Source organism: Pelophylax lessonae (assembly GCF_965119305.1).
Source record: "Pelophylax lessonae genome assembly, chromosome: 8".
Classification (NCBI taxonomy): domain Eukaryota; kingdom Metazoa; phylum Chordata; class Amphibia; order Anura; family Ranidae; genus Pelophylax; species Pelophylax lessonae.
Genome location: NC_138775.1, coordinates 293,283,339 through 293,306,666, shown reverse-complemented (window position 1 = coordinate 293,306,666; position 23,328 = coordinate 293,283,339). Strand labels below are relative to the sequence as shown.

General features: G+C 45.9%; 1 protein-coding gene across 7 annotated transcripts in view; it reads right to left on the bottom strand.

Annotated features, from left to right (window-relative positions):
* Nucleotides 1–23,328, bottom strand: part of PTPRF (protein tyrosine phosphatase receptor type F) — a 486,553-nt gene that overhangs the window by 137,040 nt on the left and 326,185 nt on the right. For all 7 annotated transcript variants that reach the window (XM_082265004.1, XM_082265006.1, XM_082265005.1 and 4 more), the window contains exon 5: nucleotides 10,150–10,338. In XM_082265004.1, the coding sequence (XP_082121130.1) occupies nucleotides 10,150–10,338 (189 nt within the window). The remainder of the gene's footprint in view (nucleotides 1–10,149; nucleotides 10,339–23,328) is intronic.

The following is a 23,328-nucleotide window of genomic DNA, read 5'->3' as shown; positions in this document are numbered from 1 at the left end:
TTTTCTTCTACAGTTTTATGTAATGAAGGAAGTCCCACAATGTGCAGGCTGCCGACCTGTAGAAATCCTTACTGCAGGGCTGCCCCATCCTCTTCCTGCAGCTGAACTTCAGACAATGTGGGGGTTTACAGCTTTAGGTCTCCGGGCTCAGCTGCACTAAAGATGATCTGACTGGGGAACCCTCCAGCCCTTTCCCTCCACTGAAAAAAGTATTGTTCCCTGCATGGCTGCCCCGTCCTCTTCCTGCAGCTGAACTTCTGACAATGTGGGGGTTAACAGCTTTAGGTCTCCGGGCTCAGCTGCACTAAAGATGATCTGACTGGGGAACACCCCCTCCAGCCCTTTCCCTCCACTAAAAAAAGTTTTGTTCACTGCATGGCTGCCCCGTCCTCTTCCTGCTACTGAACTGCGCTGTAGGTGTTAACAGCCTCAGGTTTCGGGGCTTGATGGGGACACTCCCCCTCCCGCCTCCTCTACTGGGATTTGGCAGCCTGTAACATGACCTGTGAATGGAGGAGAGTCTGACCAGTCACAGATCATGTTACAGGCAGGGTAAACTTTTCTCAGTGGTGGAAGGAGGAGGGGGCGTGTCCCCGTTGTATCAGCTTTAGTGCAGCTGAGCCCCAAGACCTGAAGCTGTTAACCCCTATTGTGCAGTTTAGCAGCAGGAAGAGGACAGGGCAGCCCAGCAGTGAAGATTTCTCCAGGATTCATCAGCCCGCACATCACGGACACACTTCATTACAGGTACCTAATGACTAAAGCTGTATATTAAAAAAAAAAATGTATATATATATTTTTTTTATGTAACGGTCATGTTCCAGCAGCTGGTAGTGTCAGTTAGGTGTCCGATTTGTCCGCCGCAATGTCGCAGTTCCAGTATAAATCTCTGATCTCCACCATTACTAGTAAAAAAAAAAGAAAAAATTCTATATAACTATCCCATCGTTTGTGGACGCGATAACTTTTGCGCAAACCGTTCAATTACCGCTTATTGGGATTTTTTTTTAACCAAAATATGTAGCAGAATACAAATTGCCCAAAATTAATGAAGAATTCGATTTTTTTACTGGATATGTTTTATAGCAGAAAGTAAAACATTTTTTTTTACTTTCTCCGTATTTTTTGTTTATAGCGCAAAAAATAAAAAACTGCACAGGTGATCAAATACCACCAAAAGAAAGGTTTATTTGTGGGGAAAAAAAAGGACATCAAATTATTTGTGTACAGCATCGCACGACTGCGCAATTGTCACTTAACCACTTTAAGACCGGAAGGATTTGCCCCCTTCCTGACCAGGCCATATTTTGCGATTCGGCACTGCGTTACTTTAACGGACAATTGCACGGTCGTGCGACGCTGTACCCAAATAAAATGTATGTCCTTTTTCTCCCACAAATAGAACTTTCTTTTGGTGGTATTTGATTACCTCTGCGATTTTTATTTTATGCGCTATAAACAAAAAATTCCAACAATTTTGAAAAAAAAAAACAACAATATTTTTCACATTCTGTTATATGACATTCTCAAAAAAAAAATTAAAAAATCTAAATTTTTTAACATTTTAGGCCAATTTGTTTTCTGCTACATATTTTTGTTAAAAACTAGGGGAAAGATTTATGTCATTTTTATTGTTTTTTTTTTTTACTAGTAATGGCGGCAATCTGTGATTTTTTGCGGGACTGGGACAATGCGGTGGACAGATCGGACCCCTAACTGACATTTTTGACACTTTGAGGATACCAGTGACATTACTACAGTAATCAGTGCTAAAAATATGCACTGTCACTGTAATAATGACACTGGCAGGGAAGGGGTTAACATTGTGGGTGATCAAGGGGTTAAATGTGAGCCTAGGGGAGTGATTCTAACTGTGGGGGGGGGGGGGGCGTAGCTTGTGAAATGATCATAGAGCGCCTGTGATCCTATATAGAAGGGTCACAGGAGCTCTGTGATCATTCCAGAGAGAAGAATGGTCAGATGTGTTTACAACAGCTGCCTGTCCTTCTCTCTCAGCGGGGAGCGATCGTGGGTGTCAGGCGGCAATCGGAGCCGCCTTCCCGCTGCATCGGCTTCCCCGCTGAGGAGCGGGGCGGGCGCGCGTTCGCTCCCTAGCCTCCCGAGAGCAAGTGCGTACATGTACGGCGATTTGCCTGGGAGCGGCTGCCTGCGGCGGGCGGTCCTAAACTGGTTAAAGTAACGCAGTGCCGTATCTTCAGGGGCTGAAGTGGTTAAAATAGACCTGCTGCGACCAATCAGTCCAGAGCATCCAGATAAACAAATGATGGAAGCTGGTTGGCTGGCAGGCGTTAACGCCATTTGTTTATTTTGCTTTTAGCTCTTCCAGCTGTACTGCACTGTATTAACAGATGCTCGACTAAATATCTGCAGGTCAGGTGTGGATTATTAGGGAACTAGACATTGCATTTAGAGGAGATTAACAGTCATTAAGCAGTGCTGCTAACTACATTCCCTGGAATACTGATGACCACCAGAGGGGTATTTACAAAGCTGTGTAATGGTGGTCACACCTACCAATATAATCATTCCATTATTAATGGATGTGATTTATACAATCGAATTGATCAGAGGCCCTCCTGTTCAATTGATTTTGACCCTGTCGCATTAATCAGCCGCAAAGGAATTTTGTTGATTGTTTCTGCTAGACAGAAAAAACATCTGTGCTCTAGAAAATATAGATTGATTATAGGATCCGTTTTTAATGATCATTTACATTTATTACTAATTAAATATAATTTTAGTCAATGCTTCCAGACCACTGCTACATCGATCACAAAACGCATGGCCACCTTACTGTATATCTAAACCGAAGAACAAAAATAAAATACATCCTAGATTTCCAGTCCATGAGCTTTAGATCACGCTGGACCAGTAGAATGGTTCCTGATAGCTATAAGGTGGTTTCTGATAGATGTTAGGTGATTTTTGATAGATCTTAGGTGGTTCCACGGGTGAATGATGGTGTTGATCTCTCTTCAGTAAAGGGGCTGAATAATTTTGCACGCCCAATTTTTCAGTTTTTTATTTGTTAACAAAGTTTGAAATATCCAATAAATTTCGTTCCACTTTATGATTGTGTCCCACTTGTTTATTCTTCACAAAAAATTTCAGTTTTATATCTTTGTGTTTGAAGCCTGAAATGTGGCAAAAGGTCGCAAAGTTCAAGGGGGGCGAATACTTTCGTAAAGCACTGTATGGGCTGCTACCTTGCTGGTGCAACAGATCTGTGGCTTCAGCTGAGAACATACTTGAATAAGAAGAGAGAAGGGCCTGGTGTCCAAAATAAGGAAACTCACGATTAGGAATACACTATATTGTCAAAAGTATTGGGACGCCTGCCTTTACACACACATGACGTTTAACCACTTGCCGACCGAGTACGGTAATAGTACTGCGGCAAAGTGGTTCGTTATCGTCTGACGACGTAGTATTAACGTCGTCAGACACTCCCCCTTCTGGGCGGCGCTTGCGCGCCGCCGGAGGCTCGCTCCCGCTGTTTTCATTCACAGCGGGAGTCGGGCCAGGGGAGGAGCAGCGGCGATCGCCGCTGCTCTGCCCCGATCGTCGGGGATCGAGTCTGGAGATCCGCCCGCTGTGTGTAAACACAAGCGGACGGATCTCCATAGTGACAGGGAGTGACAGATCGGACTGTTCAGCATAGCTGGACATCTGATCTGTCCCTGTGTCACTCAGTCACCTCCCCCCCCCCACACGTCAGTAAGCACCAGGCATACATTAACCCCTCCCTCTCCAATAAAATTAACCCCTTCCCTGCCAGTGTCATTTTTACAGTAACAGTGCATATATATAGCACTGATTACTGCAGTAATGTCACTGGTAACCCCAAAAGTGTCAAAAATGTCAGTCAAGGGTCCGATCTGTCCGCCGCAATGTCGCAGTCCCACAAAAAAAATCGCAGATCGCCGCCATTACGCGTTAAAAAAAAAAAACACCAAAAATGACAGAAATCTTTCCCTTTGTTAGTAAACGCAATAACTTTTGCGCAAACCAATCAAAATACGCTTATTGTGATTTTTTTTACCAAACATAGGTAGCAGAAAACAAATTGGCCAAAAATTTTTTAAAAAATTGGTTTTTACATCTTTTTTGGGGGGAATTTCATATAAAAAAATGTTAAAAATATTGTTATTTTTTCAAAATAAACGCTCTTTTTTTGTTTATAGCGCAAAAAGTAAAAATCGCACAGGTGATCAAATACCACCAAAAGAAAGCTCTGTTTGTGGGAAAAAAAGGACGTAAATTTCGTTTGGGTACGGCGTCGCACGACCGCGCAATTGTCAGTTGAAGTCGCACAGCGCCGAATCGCAAAAAGTGGCCTGGACGGAAGACAGCAAAATCCTCCGGTGGTAAAGTGGTTAATGGCATCCCAGTCTTAGTCCGTAGGGTTCAAAATTGAGTTGGCCCACCCTTTGCAGCTATAACAGCTTCAACTCTCCTGGGAAGGCTGTCCACAAGGTTTAGGAGTGTGTCTATGGGAATGTTTGACCATTCTTCCAGAAGCGCATTTGTGAGGTCAGGCACTGATGTTGGATGAGAAGGCCTGGCTCACAGTCTCTGCTCTAATTCATCCCAAGGGTGTTCTGTTGGGTTGAGGTCAGGACTCTGTGCAGGCCAAGGTCAAGTTCCTCCACCCCAGACTCGCTCATCCATGTCTTTATGGGCCTTGCTTTGTGCACTGGTCCAAATTATTTGATGGAGGAGGGGATTATGGTGTGGGGTTGTTTTTCAGGTGTTGGGCTTGGCCCCTTAGTTCCAGTGAAGGCGCAGCATACCAAGACATTTTGGACAATTCCATGCTCCCAGCTTTGTGGGAAAAGTTTGGGGATGGCTCCTTCCTGTTCCAATATGACTACACACCAGTGCACAAAGCAAGGTCCATAAAGACATGGATGAGCGAGTTTGGGGTGGAGGAACTTGACTGTCCTGCACAGAGGCCTGACCTTAACCTGATAGTGGGTGGGGGTCTGCTAGCCCCTCCTACAGCTCTTCTCTCTTCCTCCCTGTGCAGGATGACTGGTTTTGCCTCTGCCCCCTTCTGTAGCTTTCTGCAGGGAGCCTGTAGTAGGTGGGGTCTTCTAGCCCCTCCCACAACTTTGCTTTGTAGTTTTCTGTAGTAGGTGGAGCCTGATGGGCCCCTCCCACCGCTCTGCTCTCTGCACAGCTCAGTGATGATGTCTCTGCTAAATTTAAAGTGGATTTTTAAAATTTGTGGCCAATGAGAAATGCAATGTATATTTAAATGAAAGTTTTTGCCCCAGGTGGTTCAACTTTAACCCAGACACCAATGAGAATACAGAAGTAACAATTTGAATGTTGCATCGAAAATGATTCAGGAAAACTGATCAAATGAAGATTCCAGTGCCTCTAACATGGGTGTGTTGGTTTATTCCTTCAAGCATTACCAGCTGTAATAAATAAATAAATAGGAACAGCCAATTAGAAATCGAAATACATCAGTCAGGCGGAGGAGAAATGAATTCTGATTGGTTGCTATGGTCTGGTTGATGGTACACAATTGCTTTATTATTATAAAATCCGATAATAAAGATTCTCCACATTACCAGCCGTATTATTTGCTGCAATACATTTTTCTCTATCAGCGCAGCGCTCTGAGGCTTTTGTTCGTCCATTACATTGGGCGATCCCCGCTCCATCCATTGTCACCATTTCCAAGGCGGTTTGTTCGGTGATGGAGGGAATGTGGATGTTTATTGGCAGGATACATACGGGGCGCCGGTGCTAAGTGGAGTCAAGTGTTGGATAACCAGGCAGCTGTACAGCAACGTTCACAGGAAAAACACATTCATTTATCTAATAATGACGTTGGTGTCACAGAGAGTCGCTCTATCAAAACTTCTTCTTTCGTATTTCCCTGACCTCCATCTTCTGTCAAGGCTCCCGCAGCGAGGGACGGGTATTCGGAGGATTTTTATATTGTAGATCGGAGTTGGCGTTTGTTAGGGATGACCGTTCACAGAGATTTGTTTACTGTGGCAAAACGTGGCATAGCGGATTAGAGGATAGTACTGCGGCCGGCCAGCATGGAGGTTCAACATACAAATTCCACCAGTATTTATCTTCTCTCCAGGGGTGCAATGATTTCCTATGGGTGGTCTGTTTTCCTGAGATTACCTAAAAACTTAACTGGCCCTGTGATTGTAGGGGGGACATCAGATTGTAAGCTCCTCTGGTACAGAGACTGATGTGACTGGCTCAGTGATCTCTGTACAGCACTGCGGTATATGTCAGAGCTATATAAATGTATAATAGTGTGTGACTGGGGGGACAGAGTGTAAGCTCCTTTGGTACAGAGACTGATATGACTGTGGGCGGACATTAGCAACCTCCGGAGGTACCCTAGTACATTGTAAAGGTGGCATTCTTTCCCCTGTCCATCAATGTACTAGGGTACCTCCAGAGGTTGCTGGGGGTTCCTTTAGCTGTAGCCAATTGACCTCCTATCTTATAGTGCCTGCATAATCCTGGCAACAATGCCACTTGGCAAAGCCAGCAGCACAACATGATCTTTTTAGCGGTCTCTAAGGGTGGCACTCCTTCCACCTGTCCATGAGACAGCTAAAAAGATCATGTCATGTTGCTAACTTTCCAAGTGGTGGTGTTGCCAAGATTATGCAGTCACTATAAGATAAGAGGTCAGATGGCTACAGCTCAAAGAACCCCCAGCAACCACTGGAGGTACCATTGTACAATAATGGACAGGGGAAAGAATCCCACCCTTAGAGACAGCTAAAGAGATCATGTCATTCCACTGGCTCCGCCAAGTGGCTTGTTGCCAGGATTTTGTAGGCACTATAAGATAGGAGTTCAACTGGCTACAGCTAAAGGAACCCCCAGCAACCTCCGGAGGTACCCTAGTACATTATAAGGGTGGCATTCTTTCCCCTGTCCATCAATGTACTAGGGTACCTCCAGAGGTCTCTGGGGGTTCCTATAGCTGTAGCCAATTGACCTCCTATCTTATAGTGCCTGAATAATCCTGGCAGCAACGCAACGCCAGTTGGCAAAGCCAGCAGCACAACATGATCTTTTTAGCTGTCTCTAAGGGTGCCATCCATGAGACAGCTAAAAAAGATCATGTCATGCTGCTGGCTTTGTCAAGTGGCGGTGTTGCCAAGATTATGAAGGCACTATAAGATAAGAGGTCAAATGGCTACAGCTCAAAGAACCCCCAGCAACCACTGGAGGTACCATTGTACAATAATGGACAGGGGAAAGAATCCCACCCTTAGAGACAGCTAAAGAGATCATGACATGCCACTGGCTCCGCCAAGTGGCTTGTTGCCAGGATTTTGTAGGCACTATAAGATGGGAGGTCAAATGGCTACAGCTCAAAGAACCCCCAGAAACCTCTGGAGGTACCATTGTACAATAATGGACAGGGGAAATAATCCCACCCTTAGAGACAGATAAAGAAATCATGTCATGCTGCTGGCTTTGCCAAGTGGTGTTATTGCCACGGTTATGCAGGCATTATAAGATAAGAGGTCAAATAGTTGCAGCTCAAAGAACCCCCAGCAACCTCTGGAGGTACCATTGTACAATAATGGACAGAGGAAAGAATGCCACACTTCGAGACAGCTAAAGAGATTATGTCATGCTGCTGGCTTTGCCAAGTGGCATTGGTGCCAGGGTTATGCAGGCACTATGAGATGGGAGGTCAATCAGCTACAGCTCAAGCAACTTCTCTACCTCTGGAGCAACCATTCTCAAACACGGTTCCTCCAGAAGTTTCTAGGAGTTCCTTGAGTAATTTCTGCCCTTTAGATCAGGAACGACTGACACCAATGATCTTTTAACTATCTTTAAGGGGGAATTCTTCCCAATGACCTCAAATGTAAGGAGCATTCTTCCCACTGACCATCACACTAATGTACTATTAACTTTAAAAACAGAACCTATTAGCAGAGGTTCCCTGAGACGGGAAAGTCATTTCAAGGGTTCCTCCATGTTAAAAAGTTTCAGTAAGGCTGCTCTGAAGAAACCATGGTTGAGAAAAGCTTGTATTGCTACAGTAGTTATAGTTAGCCACATTAAACTAGACCTGTTATGTAAAATTATGTGAACACTATCGAATTTGGGTTGGGACTTGGACAATTCTTTATCCAGCCAGTGCTTTAGCTGAAAATAAGAACCATAACCCTGGCTCGGATTGTCTAAGATCCAACCTGAATTCTTCACTACTCACGTAATCACCAGAGTCCATATTCCAGAATGATCGTTTTCTGGCCTTGATGAAGTTGGTCACAAATAAATTGTCACTTTCATCCTTCATCCTCTCCAGTCAAGCTAAACTGTTGGGTTTAAAGTTAAGCTAAGTAGGAGAGCTCATATAACTTCCATAGCTAAGCCTTGTCACAAATGACCACTCAAGACCGAATATTCAGATACGTAGAGTGGTGGTGGTGGGTTCTCTTTACACTCCCATACACAATTTTTGCTCCAATGCTTGGTCCAAAGCCCTATAGAAACCCTCCGGAATCTGCAAGGGGGAATTCTTCCCAATGACCTCAAATGTAAGGAGCATTCTTCCCACTGACCATCACACTAATGTACAATTAGCTTTAAAAACAGCACCTATTAGCAGAGGTTCCCTGAGACGGGAAAGTCATTTCAATGGTTCCTCCATGTTAAAAAGTTTGAGAAAGGCTGCTCTGGAGAAACCATGGTTAAGAAAAGCTTGTATTGCTAGTTGTAGTTAGTCACATTGAACTGGACCGGTTATGTAAAATTATGTGAACACTATCGAATTTGGGTTGGGACTTGGACAATCCTTTATCCAGCCAGTGCTTTAGCTGAAAATAAGAACCAAAACCCTGACTCGGATTGTCTAAGACCCAACCTGAATTCTTCACTACTCACATAATCACCAGAGTCCATATTCCAGAATGATCGTTTTCTGGCCCTGATGAAGAGGTTTCTCTTATAAACCTGTAATGTGTTGGTTACAAATAAATAAATTGTCACTTTCATCCTTCATCCTCTCCAGTCAAGCTAAACTGTCGGGTTCATAGTTAAGCTAAGTAGGAGAGCTCATAACTTCCATAGCTAAGCCTCGTCACAAATGACCACTCAAGACCGAATATTCAGATACGTAGAGTGGTGGTGGGTTCTCTTCACACTCCCACACACAAATTTTGCTCCAATGTTTGGTCCAAAGCCCTACAGAAACCCTGCAGAATCTGCAACACGCCCCAGTCTGGATTTTGGACGCATTTAGCATCAGGATGTCATCGCGGCTGGCATGTCATTCACAGCATTAATTATTATGTTGATAGAAGAGATTATAATGATAATGGCGCCCTTTCCTGGGCAGACATTCGCCCCGTCGCACAGCCACTGTTAAAAATAATTAACAAGGATGATATTTTCTTTTCGCGCAAACATAGCAAGATTACGACCCGTTCACGGGAGGGTGGGGGAGCGAAAGGTCACGGCCGTTCTTTCGCAAGCGCTGAATTTATAAATGTGATTAACCCCTCCCCCACTCTTTTTCAACCGGGGGCTGTATCAAGGTGTCCGCATCGGCTCAATAATTATGCCGACTTATTGTAATAAAGTTTGTCAAAGAAAGACAGAAGCGACACGCTGACCTTTCACGAGATTAAAAATAACAACAACGCTGGAGTGCAAAGTAAAAGCTGTCGAGCTGAAGAATGAGATCACTTACAGGACGTGAGACGCGGCCGCTGTCTCGGGTATCGCATTGGAGATTTATTATCTGATCGTCGTGGCACAGGCGGTGAGCGTGCGATCAAGGTAACGGAGCCACAGTTGAGGTGACCGGGGCTGTCATGGGGATGGGGCAAGGTACATCACAGAAAGTGCAGCAGGAGGTGTGAGACTAGGGGAGGGGTAAAAGGCCAGAGACACTAGAGGGGAGATGTCCCTGCTGCAACCCTGAAGTGAGATCAAATACTAGTTGCTGATTTCTCTTATTTTGGGTGGAGTGCTGATTTATACCAGAGCATTAAAGAGACCAATAACTATCATCAGTGACCGGATCACCGGGAATTGATATCTGTCATTTCTCTCTCTGGTCTGCGTCTAACCAGCGCTCTCCACAGCGGACTCACACGCACGCCATACCTGAGCGCAGCTGCTTAATCCTGCCGTTGGTGTTGGCGGTGTCCACGGGAAGGAAATCCTTGTACCAGGAGATTTCGGGGTCGGGGTTCCCGCTGGCTGCACACAGCATAGTGGCCGTGCGGGTCCTCTCCACCACCTTCAGCTGCGGTCCCATGTCGATGACGGGAAAGCCATGCGGCAGCTGCTCCTCTGCAAGACACAAAGCGGGACTCTGTTATACAACGTCATTCCTCCAAACAATAACTTGCAATTTACATATAACTACATGTACTAAACTAGGCAAGACATTTGTTTTTGCATCCAAAGTGACCCTGTCATCATTATCAGTGTATTCCTTATAAGTGATATGTCAGTGTAATACTTCCAGGTACAGTAAAAACTTGGTTTGTAAGTAACGCGGTACACAAGCATTTTGCAAGAGCAACATTTTTTTTACAAATTTGACTTGATATGTGAGCGCTGTCTTGATATACAAGCAATATACGAGCAGTAGTTTAAAGCGTTTGTTACCCAAAAAAAAAAAATCCTGTTCGCTTAAAGCAGGGGTGTCAAACTCAATTTCATCGAGGGGCCGCATCAGCATTTTGGTTTCCCTCAAAGTGGCGGGTGTATCTGTTAGACTAGGTATGCAGAGTTCAGGAGTGCACTACGTACAGAGTGCAGAGTCCAGGAGTGCGCTACATACAGTGTGCAGAGTTCAGAGTGCGCTACATACAGTGTGTAGAGTTCAGGAGTGTGCTACATACAGTGTCCAGAGTTCAGGAGTGCGCTGAATACAGAGTGCAGAGTTCAGGAGTCCGCTACTTACAGAGTGCAGGGTTCAGGGGTGCGCTACGTACAGTGTGTAGAGTTCAGGAGTGCGCTACATACAGTGTGTAGAGTTCAGGAGTGTGCTACGTACAGAGTGCCGAGTTCAGGAGTGTGCTACGTACAGAGTGCAGAGTTCAGGAGTGCGCTACATCCAGAGTGCAGAGTTCAGGAGTGGGTTACGTACAGAGCGCCGAGTTCAGGAGTGCGCTATGTACAGAGTGCCGAGTTCAGGAGTGCGCTATGCACAGAGTGCAGAGTTCAGGAGTGCGCTACGTACTGAGTGCAGGGTTCAGGAGTACGCTACGTACAGAGTGCAGGGTTCAGGGGTGCGCTACGTACAGAGTGCAGAGTCCAGGAGTGCGCTACGTACAGAGTGTAGAGTTCAGGAGTGTGCTACGTACAGAGTGCAGAGTTCAAGAGTGCGCTACGTACAGAGTGTAGAGTTCTGGAGTGTGCTACATACAGAGTGCAGGGTTCCGGAGTACTTACAGGGAGATCATTAGTCGTCACCTGTCCCCACCATGAGTGCATGCAGGGCAGGCTGGTATATGTGAGAACCGCGAGCAGCCAAGAGGAAAGCTGTTCTTGTAAACACAGAAGGCTTCTTTACCACCGCTCTCCATCCGGAACAAAATGAGACTTTGCAACGCAGCTGGCAACACGTGAATAAATCCGCCGCAGGTTCTGCAGATGGCCCGTGAGAAAATATATTTTTTTCTTTCTGCCGGATGCGGGCGGCAGAGGTGACCTTATTCTTGGAAGATGTATGGGGAGAACGTGGTTTTATGATAAACACCCGCAGGACGGAATAATTTACCTTCTCTGGTTGTAATGAGGGAAACCTTTTAAAGGCAAAAAACGCACCGAAAGGAGAGGTCAACGCGCACGAAACGTGTAAACACAGCGAAGAGCTATTAACAGATCTGCTGAGGTGCAGAAGAAGAAGAATTAAAGGATTATGCAGAGTAGAAGAACCTATAACCCCTCCGAGCAGAAAAATCAGCTTTATTACAATTTCAAGGAACTCCGAAGGGGGGAGGGGAATGCCAACAGCTCAGTGTGAAGAATCTTAAAGAGAATTGTTACTTTTATATGTATCATTTATAAATGAATCTGATCACATGTCCCAAAAACAGAGATTAATTCCTGATTTCAGGGCAGTGGGCGGAGCCTGACAAGTCGCGGTCCGTCGCGGTCCATGCAGTGCTACAGGACCCGTTCTAATAGGAGCGACACAAGTCGCTCCGACTTAGAAAAAGGGTTCTGTACTACTTCGGGGCGACCTCGGAGCGACTTGCATAGACATTCATTATATGAAGTCCGTGCAAGTCGCGCCGAAGTCGCGGTGCACGCGACTTCACAGGTCGCCCCCGAAGTCGGATTGACCTAGTGTGAACCGAGACTTAAAATCAGGCCCTTCTTATATAACCACTTGCCAACCAGCCGCCACAGTTAAATGGTAGCAGGTTCGGCAGCTTTCCGCGAATCACCGTATCTGTATGGTGGTCAGCGGGAGGGATTCTGGGAGCGTACGCGCCCACTCGCCGGCAGGGAAAACGATCCACTGGGTCGGCGGCCGCGATTGCCGCAGGGCACCCGCTGTCGCTCTCCGCTGAAGAGAGAATGGCGGTCTGCTGTTGTAAACACAGCAGACCGTTGTTCTCACAGGAATCAATACAGAGCTCCTGTGTTCCTCTAGAATCACAGGTTTCTGTATTGATTTCACAAGCCCATCCCCCCCACAAGTAGAAAACACCCCCTAGGCTTACACTTAACCCTTTGATCGCCCCTGGTGTTATCCCCTTCCCTGCCAATGTCATTGGTACAGTGACAGTGCATATTTTTCGCACTGATTACTGTAGTAATGTCACTGGTCTCCCCCAAAAGTGTCAAAAATGTCAGTTAGGGGTCCGATCTGTCCGCCGCAATGTCGCAATCCCGCTAAAAATCGCAGATCGCCGCCATCACTAGTAAATAAATAAATAAATAAAAGTGACATAAATCTTTCCCTTAGTGCCGGTTCACACTACTCCGACTTGTCAGGCGACTTGGTCGCCTGACAAGTCGTGCTCCATTCTGTGCTATGGGAACCGTTCTAATAGGAGCGACTAAAGACGCTCCGACTTAGAAAAAGGTTCCTGCACTACTTTTGTCCAAAGTCAGAGCGACTTGCATTGACTTCCATTATGTGAAGTCCGTGCAAGTCGCGGTGCACGGAGACTTGTTCAAGTCGCCCCGAAGTTGTGTCACCATAGTGTGAACCGACTCTTAGTTTGTAGACGCGATAACTGTTGCGCAAACCAATCAACATACGCTTATTGTGATTTGTTTTTACCAAAAATTTGTAGCAGAATACAAATTGGCCTAAAAGGATGAAAAAATTTGATTTTAAATTTTTTTTATTGGGAATGTTATATAGCAGAAAGTGAAAAATATTGTGTTTTTTTTTTTTTAATTTTGTCGCTCTTTTTTTGTTTATAGCGCAAAAAATAAAAATCGCACAGGTGATCAAATATACCAAAAGAAAGCTCTATTTGTGGGGAAAAAAAGAACATCAATTTTATTTGGGTACAGCGTCGCACGACTGCGCAATTGTCAGTTAGAATCGGTTCACACTATGGCGACACGACTTCGGGGGCGACTAGTGAAGTCGCCGTGCACCGCGACTTTGGCGTGACTTGCACAGACTTCACATAATGGAAGTCAATGCAAGTTGCTCCGACTTCTGTCAAAAGTAGTGTAGGAACTATTTTCGAAGTCGGAGCGACTTGAGTCACTCCTATTAGAACGGTTCCCATAGCACTGAATGGACCGCGACTTGTCAGGCAACCAAGTTGCCTGACAAGTCGCGGTAGTGTGAACCGGGACTTAAAGTAACGCAGTGCCGAATCGCAAAAAATAGCCTGGTCATTAAGGGGGAAAATCTTCTGGTCCAGAAGTGGTTAAAGCGGAGTTCCACCCTAAATGTATACTTACCTCCATCTTCTCGCTCCGGGTCACCTGAAAAACAAATGGATAATCGCAATTTTTTTTTTTTTTTACTAACCTTGTAGAGAAAATATACTTACCTTACTTCCTTCTTCCTCCCCTCGGCGGCCGCGGCCCGTCGTCACTTCCTGGCTTTTGCAATGATTCCTGGGAGCTGAACGTCATCGCTCCCAGGAATCAATGCGCCTGCACCGGCCCCGACGTCAGTTCCGGGGCGCGCGCGTCATTCCCTTCTAAACAGCTTCTGGGCATGCCCAGAAGCTGTGCAGGGATGACGCGCGTGCACCGGAAGTGACGTCGGGGGCGGTGCAGGGCATCGTGGGACCGAAGAAGGAGGAAGAGGACAAAGAAGAGGATTGCGCTGGCTTCAAGCTGCCCACACCTGAGATGGCAGCGCTGGACAAGACATTTTCAAGGTAAGTATTTCTCCTAAAGGGTAAGTGCAACCCGGGACAGATCAGAGGCTAGCCATTGTGGAATGCACTAACCCTGACTGTCCCGGGGGTATTTTTATTAAAAAAAAGTATAACCAGGGTGGAACTCCGCTTTAAAGAATAACTCCACTTTTGTTGAGAAAAAAAACATTCCCCTCTGGGTGATCTCTGTACATTGCAGGGATTATAACAAACTTTGTTGCAGTTCCTACCATTTGTTATTCTGAAGAAATCATTGTTTGTTCCTCTGTGCTGAGTGGGTCTAATGGGAGTGGTTTCATAATTATCTATCAGCTGTGGCAGCTGCAGGGCTCTAATGAGGAAATCTGCTGGGCCTGCATCCCTTTAGACGTGTTCCTATTGGGAGGATCTCACCAAAAATGACATTTTTGTTGCAGGGGATGCCAGAAATCTGACTTGTATCTTAGTGCAGGCTTCTGGGAAAATTGGTGAGCCAATCACACAAGCAGGAAATGATGTTTCTGGGGGTGTGGTCAGTATACATTCTGTGTACAGAACAGCTCCAGGCGGCCATATTGCATTGCATTTTCAGAAAATTACAACAGCTGCAGATTGAAATGGAAAGGTAATTTTTAATAACATTCAATTACAATATGACTTGTGTCACAATTGTATATACTGTTTTTTCTTTATTTGCTGATTTTCTTCTTCCTCCACGAAAGTGGAGTTACCCTTCAACTAATTATGTTTTTCGTATAATTCTTTTTTAAGTTCCTCTGTGCTGAGTGGGTCTAATGGGAGTGGTTTAACAAAAAATGGCCTGGCCATTAAGTGGTTAAATCTTCCGGTCCAGAAGCGGATAATCTGTAAGGTTGTACTGTATGGGAGCCGGGTAACAGTGAGTGACAGCATGAATACCTGCTAACCATGTTAACCTCATCTTTCAGTTCTTGGGAGGGGACTGGGATGATTTAAACTGGGAATCCCTGACTGGGAGTCTTGACTTCAGGGCCGATCCTAGGGGGGGGGCGCTCGCCCCGGGAGGGGAGGGCCTGGAAGAAGTGGCTCAGTGGCGGATGAGAGGCACCGGGCGTTGTGTTCATTACATAGGCATTGTCGCTCCTAATTTGAAAACACTCGATGGCACAAAGAGTTGAAAGGCACAGCGGAGCTCTGATATGCAAAGCCATTGCCCTGCCGCACAAAAAAACAAACGCCTGGCAAGGGAGCGGCTATAAATACACGCTCAGCTGCTGCGACACAGCCGTAACGTTCAGCTTCTATTCAGGAAGGAGAAAGCCTCGGCCTGGGTGACGGGTAAATAAATAAAAATCAAAAGGCAAGATTTCTTTCCTCCCAATTAACGCTGAAAGTAGCGGAGAGGAGTGGGCGGACTGCAACTGGTAAGCTGTCGCCCCCTGCTGGGAGGAATAAACAAAAGCCCCCTCCATTCTCTCAAGGTGAAAAAAAAAAAAAAAAGGGAAATGTCGTTGAGATAAATTCTTCCAGGGTTCGTCAGACCGCGTCGGGGAGGACCGGGGGCTTTTTTCGAAGGTAAGCAAACTAGTCAGCTTTTTCATGACCGTTTCCTGAGAGGGGGGGGGGGCTGAATCAAAGTGTGCCGCAATGATTGGTGGCCATTGAAAGAGTCAAGCATTGTTTTATAGCCCATTTCATGTGCCAAGCCTTACCATTCATCTTCTTTTTCCTTTATAAAGCAGCCACAGCCTGAGTAGAAAAGCCTGTCCCCTGCCAGCATGTTGCAGAGAAGCAGAGGCGTGACTAGAACCTTCAGGGCCCCGGTGCAAGAAACCATGAAGGGCCCCCCCCCCCCCCCGGACCCCTGGCCAGGGCCCTTCCCTTCAAGCCTGGGGTTCTTCCCACTGATCCTGGGGCCCTTTATGCCCTGTTTCCATTGAGCTTTCTGGTACGGTTTGGTTCGGTACGGTACGCTATTTATGCCGTTTCCATTATGAATGGTACCCTAATTCCGAACCGTACCACTTTTTTGGTACCCTTTCGTTGGGGTACCAAGCACATTAGACCCGTACCAACAGGGGATTGGTTGACAGAGAATCGTCTATCACAGCTTTCCTGCTACACCACGCCTATCATGAAAGGGTACTATTGGCAGTGGAAATGCAATGTGTACCGTACCGTACCGAACCGAACCGTACCGTACCGTACCACTCAGTGGAAACGAGGCATTACTCTCATTGTGGGGCCCTTTATTACGATCCCGCAGCAGGACCCTTTCACAAGTTCTGCAGTGGGCCCCCTTCCTGCCATCTTGGGGCCTCCCCACGGTGGTGGAATGCCAGGGCCCGGTAGCAAGTGTGACCTCTGCGATCCTGGAAGTTCACCCACTGGTGTCAGCAGTTTTTATTTTTTGGTATTTTAATTGTATTATTTTTTATCATTTTATTTTATTTTTTTACAATGTCACTGACTATGACTCTGTCCATTCAGAAAAGGAAGGAGCTGGTAAATTACATACCGACCCCTTCCTGGTTCTCTATTGTGACACATCTCCTGCAGCCGGCAGGAGAGGGAGCACAGTGGGGGGGGGGGGGGCAGCACAGTGGTGGGGGGGCACAAGGGACCCAAAGACAGCAGAACACAAGTGAATTGGATAGGAGGAGCAGCGGGGGCAGCATACAGAGGAACCAATCTCCCCCATTTTCCTTCTGCAGCTACAGGAGGAAAAAGAAGGACAGTGATTTCTATACATGCTGCCCCCTCCACCCCTCCTATCCAGGTACAGGGGAGCCGCACAGGCCCTGGAGCATGGGGCCCGGTTGCAATTGCAACCCCTGTAGTTACGCCTCTGCAGAGAAGGACACTGCTATACTGCTGGATGGCGTCCACAATAACCTGGCTTACGCGTTTCATAGTTACATATAGTTACATAGTTACATAGTAGGTGAGGTTGAATAAAGACAATAGTCCATCCAGTTCAACCTGTGTAGGCATGTGTGGCTGTAATCATCTCCCATACCCCTGAATGTTCTGATCCTTGAGATGTAAGTCTAAGAGTCTTTTGAAAGCCACCATACTACCCGCAGAAACCACCTCTTGTGGTAGAGAATTCCACAATCTTGTTGCCCTAACAGTAAAGAACCCCCCGCGTTGCCTGAGGTTAAAACGCTTCTCCTCTAATCGCATTGTATGCCCTCGAGTCCTCATGCAATCCCTTCGAATGAACAGCTTTTTTTCTAAGCTGGGATCCCCATTAAGATATTTATAAATTGCTATCATGTCCCCCCTCAGACGTTTCTTCTCCAGGGAGAATAAATCGAGCGATTGTAGACGCTCTTCATAGTCAAGGTCCTCCAATCCCCTAATTAGTTTAGTTGCCCTTCTCTGGACTCTCTCCAGCTCCAACACATCCCTCCTGAGGACTGGCGACCAGAACTGGACGGAATACTCCAGATGCGGTCGGACCAGAGTTTTATAAAGTGGAAGGATTATAGTCTTATCTCTGGAATGCATCCCTTTCTTTATGCATGCTAATATTCTGTTGGCTTTGGAAGCTGCCGCTTGACATTGCATGCTGTTTCCTAATCTATCATCAACCAATACTCCCAGATCCTTCTCCATTTTTGATTCCCCCAAGGGCTCCCCTCCTAACGTGTATTGTGATTTTATGTTTTTAGTCCCCAAGTGCAAAACCTTACACTTCTCCACGTTAAACCTCATTTGCCATGTCGTTGCCCACTCTGTTATTTTGTCCAGGTCATTCTGTAGGATATCTGCTTCATGTTGTGAAGTTATTGCCCTGCCCAATTTTGTGTCATCTGCAAAAACTGATATCGAACTACTGATCCCGACCTCAATGTTGTTTATGAATAAATTGAACAAGGTTGGTCCCAGGACTGAGCCTTGGGGGACCCCGCTTACCACCTCAGACCAGTCTGAGTATGCGCTGTTTATTACTACCCTTTGGACCCGCCTTTTTAGCCAGTTCCGTATCCAAGAGCAAACCCTGCTATCGATACCTGCAGACCTTATTTTATAAATTAAGCGCTTGTGGGGAACTGTATCAAACGCCTTAGCGAAATCTAAGTACACCACATCTACTGGTCTGCCCCTATCTAGCTCACAGCTCACCTCCTCGTAGAATGTAAGGAGATTGGTTTGACAAGAACGCCCATTTGTAAACCCGTGCTGATTACTGCTGATGATGTTGTTGTCCTTAGCAAACTCTACAATATAGTCCCTTATCATCCCCTCCAGAAGTTTACATACTACTGATGTCAAACTGACAGGCCTATAATTTCCCGGGATATGCCTCTGGCCCTTTTTGAATATTGGAATCACGTTAGCTTTCTTCCAATCCCCTGGTACATCTCCTGTCCTAATACTGTCAGCAAAGATCAGGAACAGTGGTCTCGATATAACTTTACTGAGTTCCTTGAGTACTCTCGGATGTATGCCATCCGGTCCTGGTGATTTGTTTGTGTTAAGTTTATCCAGCCTTTCCCTGATTTCCCCCTCTGTTAGCCATAGTGGGAAGTCCTGTTTATTACTACTAACCATACAGTCATGGTCAGTGTACCCCTCCTTTTCCTGTGTAAAGACTGACGAGAAAAAAGCATTTAGCACGGTTGCTTTTTCAGTGTCCTCTGTAACCATCCTCCCATCATTGTTAATTATGTGTGCAATATGCTCTGCCTTAGTTTTTTTGCTGTTGATATATTTAAAGAATTTCTTTGGGTTTTTTTTACTATCCTCCGCTATTTGTCTCTCAAAGTTGATTTTAGCCATCTTGATTTCTTGTTTACTTTTCTTATTTGCCTCCTTGTATTGCTCGAAAGCCGATACTGTGCCCTCTGATTTATACTTCTTGAAGGCCAATTTTTTCCCCCTAATAAGTTTTATGACGCTACAGTTTAGCCAGCCAGGTTTGGCTTTGTCTCTTCTAAATTTATTTCCCATAGGAATGCTCTGCAAGATGCCTTTGCCTAATATGTTCCTAAAGCATTCCCATTTTTCCTCTGTGGTCAGGGATCCCAGGGTTTGGTCCCAGTTTACCTTTTCCATCATTGAGTACAATTTTGGAAAGTTTGCCCTTCTGAAGTTTAGGGTTCTTATGTTCCCCACTTGTCTTGTTATGTTGTTATTTACACTAAATGTGATCATCCTGTGATCGCTAGAGCCCAGGTTGTCCTGGACTCCTACCTCCGAGATTATGTCTGGGTCATTAGTGAGCAATAGATCCAGGACTGCGTTTTCTCTGGTGGGGGAATCCACCAACTGTGACATGTAATTATCCAGTAAGGTTTCCGTGAATAGGCGGGCCTTCTGTGAGTGTGCAGTCCCCTCTTCCCAGTCAATGTCGGGGTAATTGAAGTCCCCCAATACAATGACTGATCCCAATTTTGCCACTTTACCCATTAGTGCTAAAAATTCCAGCTCTACCTCCTCCCCTTGGTTAGGTGGCCTATAGCAAACCCCCACAATTACTTTCCCCTTTTCTCCTTCCCTATGGAGTTCAACCCACACAGATTCTAAATCCATGCTCATCCCATCCGTAATGTCACTCCTTTCTGTCACCTTTATATTGTTCTTGACATAGAGACATACCCCTCCCCCTCTTTTTCCTACCCTGTCCTTCCGGTACACCGAATACCCTTGGATATTGGCCAGCCAGTCATGTGAGTGGTCGAACCAAGTCTCTGTTATTCCCACAAGGTCTATGTCCTCCTCATGTACTAACATTTCCAACTCATCCATTTTATTAGCTAGGCTCCTGGCATTAGCATATACACCTCTTAGTTTTACGGAAGTTAAACGTGATTGGCGGTTATGTTTATTCCTGTTTGGTCTGAGGTTCTCCCGCACAGACCTGCCAATTGACCTTGTGGACCTACTGTCGCTGCTGACACTACAGCTGCCTTCAGTCCTCTGCTTCCTCCTGACTGACTCTACTTCTGAGCCTCTTCCTCAGAGCCAAAATCGCAGGAGAGATACTGTTTTTGGAATCATTGTTACGCCCCCTTTTCAGTCAGACTAAATTATAAATTTGGGGTCTAGCTGACAGTTTTTTTTTTTTTTTTTATTTTGATAGAGAGGAAAATGGTTGACACCCGTGCTTTTTTTTTTTTTTTTTATACTATCTGTGTCCCGTTGGAGAGATTTACCTTCACTTCCTGTCCTCACTGTTCCACACTCTATCCCAAACCCCCCAAAAATAATGAAAATGGCTTTAGAAAGACTTTAGTCCCCTGGTGCCCAACCTGCAGTCTGGGGGCAACATGCAGCTCTCTGGTACATATTATGTGGTCCTCAGGCCCTTGCAGCCAGTACTTGGGGAAGTGATAAATAAAAAGGTTGTAAATGGCAGTGATATCGAACAGTCCTGTGTAATATATCCTTAGTCTCTGTCTGCTGCAGCATGTCCTCAGTCTCACACACACCTGTAACATGTCCCCTGTCTCTCAATATTTCTCGTAGTATGTCCGCAGTCTCTGATTGTCTCCTGTAGTATGTCTGCAGTCTCTGACCACCTCCTGTAGTATGTCTGCAGTCTCTGACCACCTCCTGTAGTATGTCTGCAGTCTCTGACCGTCTCCTGTAGTATGTCTGCAGTCTCTGACCATCTCCTATAGTGTGTCTGCAGTCTCTGACCGTCTCCTGTATCATGTCTGCAGTCTCTGACCATCTCCTGTAGTATGTCTGCAGTCTCTGACCATCTCCTGTAGTATGTCTGCAGTCTCTGACCATCTCCTGTACTATGTCTGCAGTCTCTGACTATTTCCTGTACTATGTCTGCAGTCTCTGACCATTTCCTGTAATAAGTATGCAGTCTCTGACCATCTCCTGTACTACATCTGCAGTCTCTGACCATCTCCTGTAGTATGTCTGCAGTCTCGGACCATCCCCTGTAGTGTTTCTGCAGTCTCTGACTATCTCCTGTAGTATGTCCCCAGTCTCTGATCATCTTTTATAGTATATGCATAATATCTGAACTCCTCCTGTATCATGTCTGCAGTCTCTGACCATCTCCTGTAGTATGCCCCATGTCTCTTACCATCTCCTGAAGTGTGTCTATAGTCTCTGACCATCTCCTGTAGTATGTCTGCAGTCTCTGACCATCTCCTGTACTACGTCTGCAGTCTCTGACCATCTCCTGTACTATGTCTGCAGTCTCTGACCATTTCCTGTAATAGGTATGCAGTCTCTGACCATCTCCTGTACTATGTCTGCAGTCTCTGACTATCTCCTGTAGTATGTCTGCAGTCTCGGACCATCCCCTGTAGTGTGTCTGCAGTCTCTGACCATCTCCTGTAGTATGTCCCCAGCCTCTGACCATCTTTTATAGTATATGCATAATATCTGAACCCCTCCTGTATCATGTCTGCAGTCTCTGACCATCTCAAGTAGTGTGTCTTCAGTCTCTGACCATCTCCTGTAGTGTTTCTTCAGTCTCTGACCATCTTCTGTAGTGTGTCTGCAGTCTCTGACCATCTTCTGTAGTGTGTCTGCAGTCTCTGACCATCTCCTGTAGTATGTACGCAGTCTCTGACCATCTCCTGTAGTGTGTCTTCAGTCTCTGACCATCTCCTGTAGTATGTCTTCAGTCTCTGACCATCTCCTGTAGTATGCCCGCACAGTATCTGACCATCTCTCATACCTGTAACATGTCCCCAGTCTCTAACAATTTCTTGTAGCATGTGTACAGTCTCTGACAGTCTTCTGTAGCATTAAATTCACAGATGATTATGAGTGACCCCTTAAAGATGTCAGGGACTACAGCTGAGACCCCCCAGTCTCTAGTAAGGTGGCCCCCCACTGCTTTAAGCCATCCACTTACAGCAACCACATCAATACGGGTGAAGGCGCGGTGCGGTCAATCTCTTGTCTCTGTATTTAGAGACGATAAATAAGCTCACTTCATCTAAATGGCTGAAATTGAGCTCTCAGCACAGTCAGTGCGCCAACAAATCTGTTACAGAGTGATTAGCCCGGCAACAAGGCCCTCGCAGCTCTCCTAGCACACTCCGCTGACATACGGACGAGCCGCAGCCCGCGGGCTCCAGGGCAAAGCCAGCGATCGTCTGCGAGGAGGTAATTAATCTTAAGCAGGTAGTTTTCTTCTTTTTTTTTTTTTTCAGAGAAGAGAAGACAGCTCATGGAGTAATTAATGCACTGCTGACCCGTCCTATTGATTAATCCCCGCACAAACACAGCTTGATGAGCGCAACGCAACGCGGCAAATCGAAGACACCCAGAACTCCGAAAGAGAGAGCTAAGCGCTCGCTCCTTAAATCAACACTCTAATAAACTGAAGGACTGCAGATTAGAGTGAGAAAACTCCGGCAAGACCCAGCGATCAATCAGAATCCGTCCCGTAGAATGCTCTCCGTTCAGTAGAGTCCGATCGGGTGATAGTTACCACCAGTGCCGGGACAAAGTCACCAGGGCGAAATGCCAAACGGGCCACCCCCCCCCCCCCTCCCCCCAAGACATATGAGCATTATGGAGTTGATTTACTAAAGGCAAATAGACTGTGCAGTTGCACCAGAGCTCGGTAAATGAGGTAAAGCTTTACATTGCAAAGAGTACCCAATCACGTGCAAGGAAAAAGAAAATACGATTTTTGTAAGATCTTACCATAAAATCTTTTTCTCTGAAGTCCAATGACAGACGCAGCCTCCAGCTTCATTAGCTGAATGGGTTATGCTGCACCCTGCAGGAGTAGTCTAGCATAACCCATTCAGCTAATGAAGATGGAGGTTGCGTCTGTCAATGGACGATAGAGAAAATAAGATTTTTGTAAGATATTACCGTAAAATCTTTTTCTCTGAAGTCCATTGACAGACGCAGCCTCCATCTTCATTAGCTGAATGGGTTATGCTGCCCCCTGCAGGAGAAGTCCAGCATAACCCATTCAGCCAATGAAGATGGAGGCTGCGTCTGTTAATGGACGATAGAGAAAATATGATTTTTGTAAGATCTTACCGTAAAATCTTTTTATGAGGTA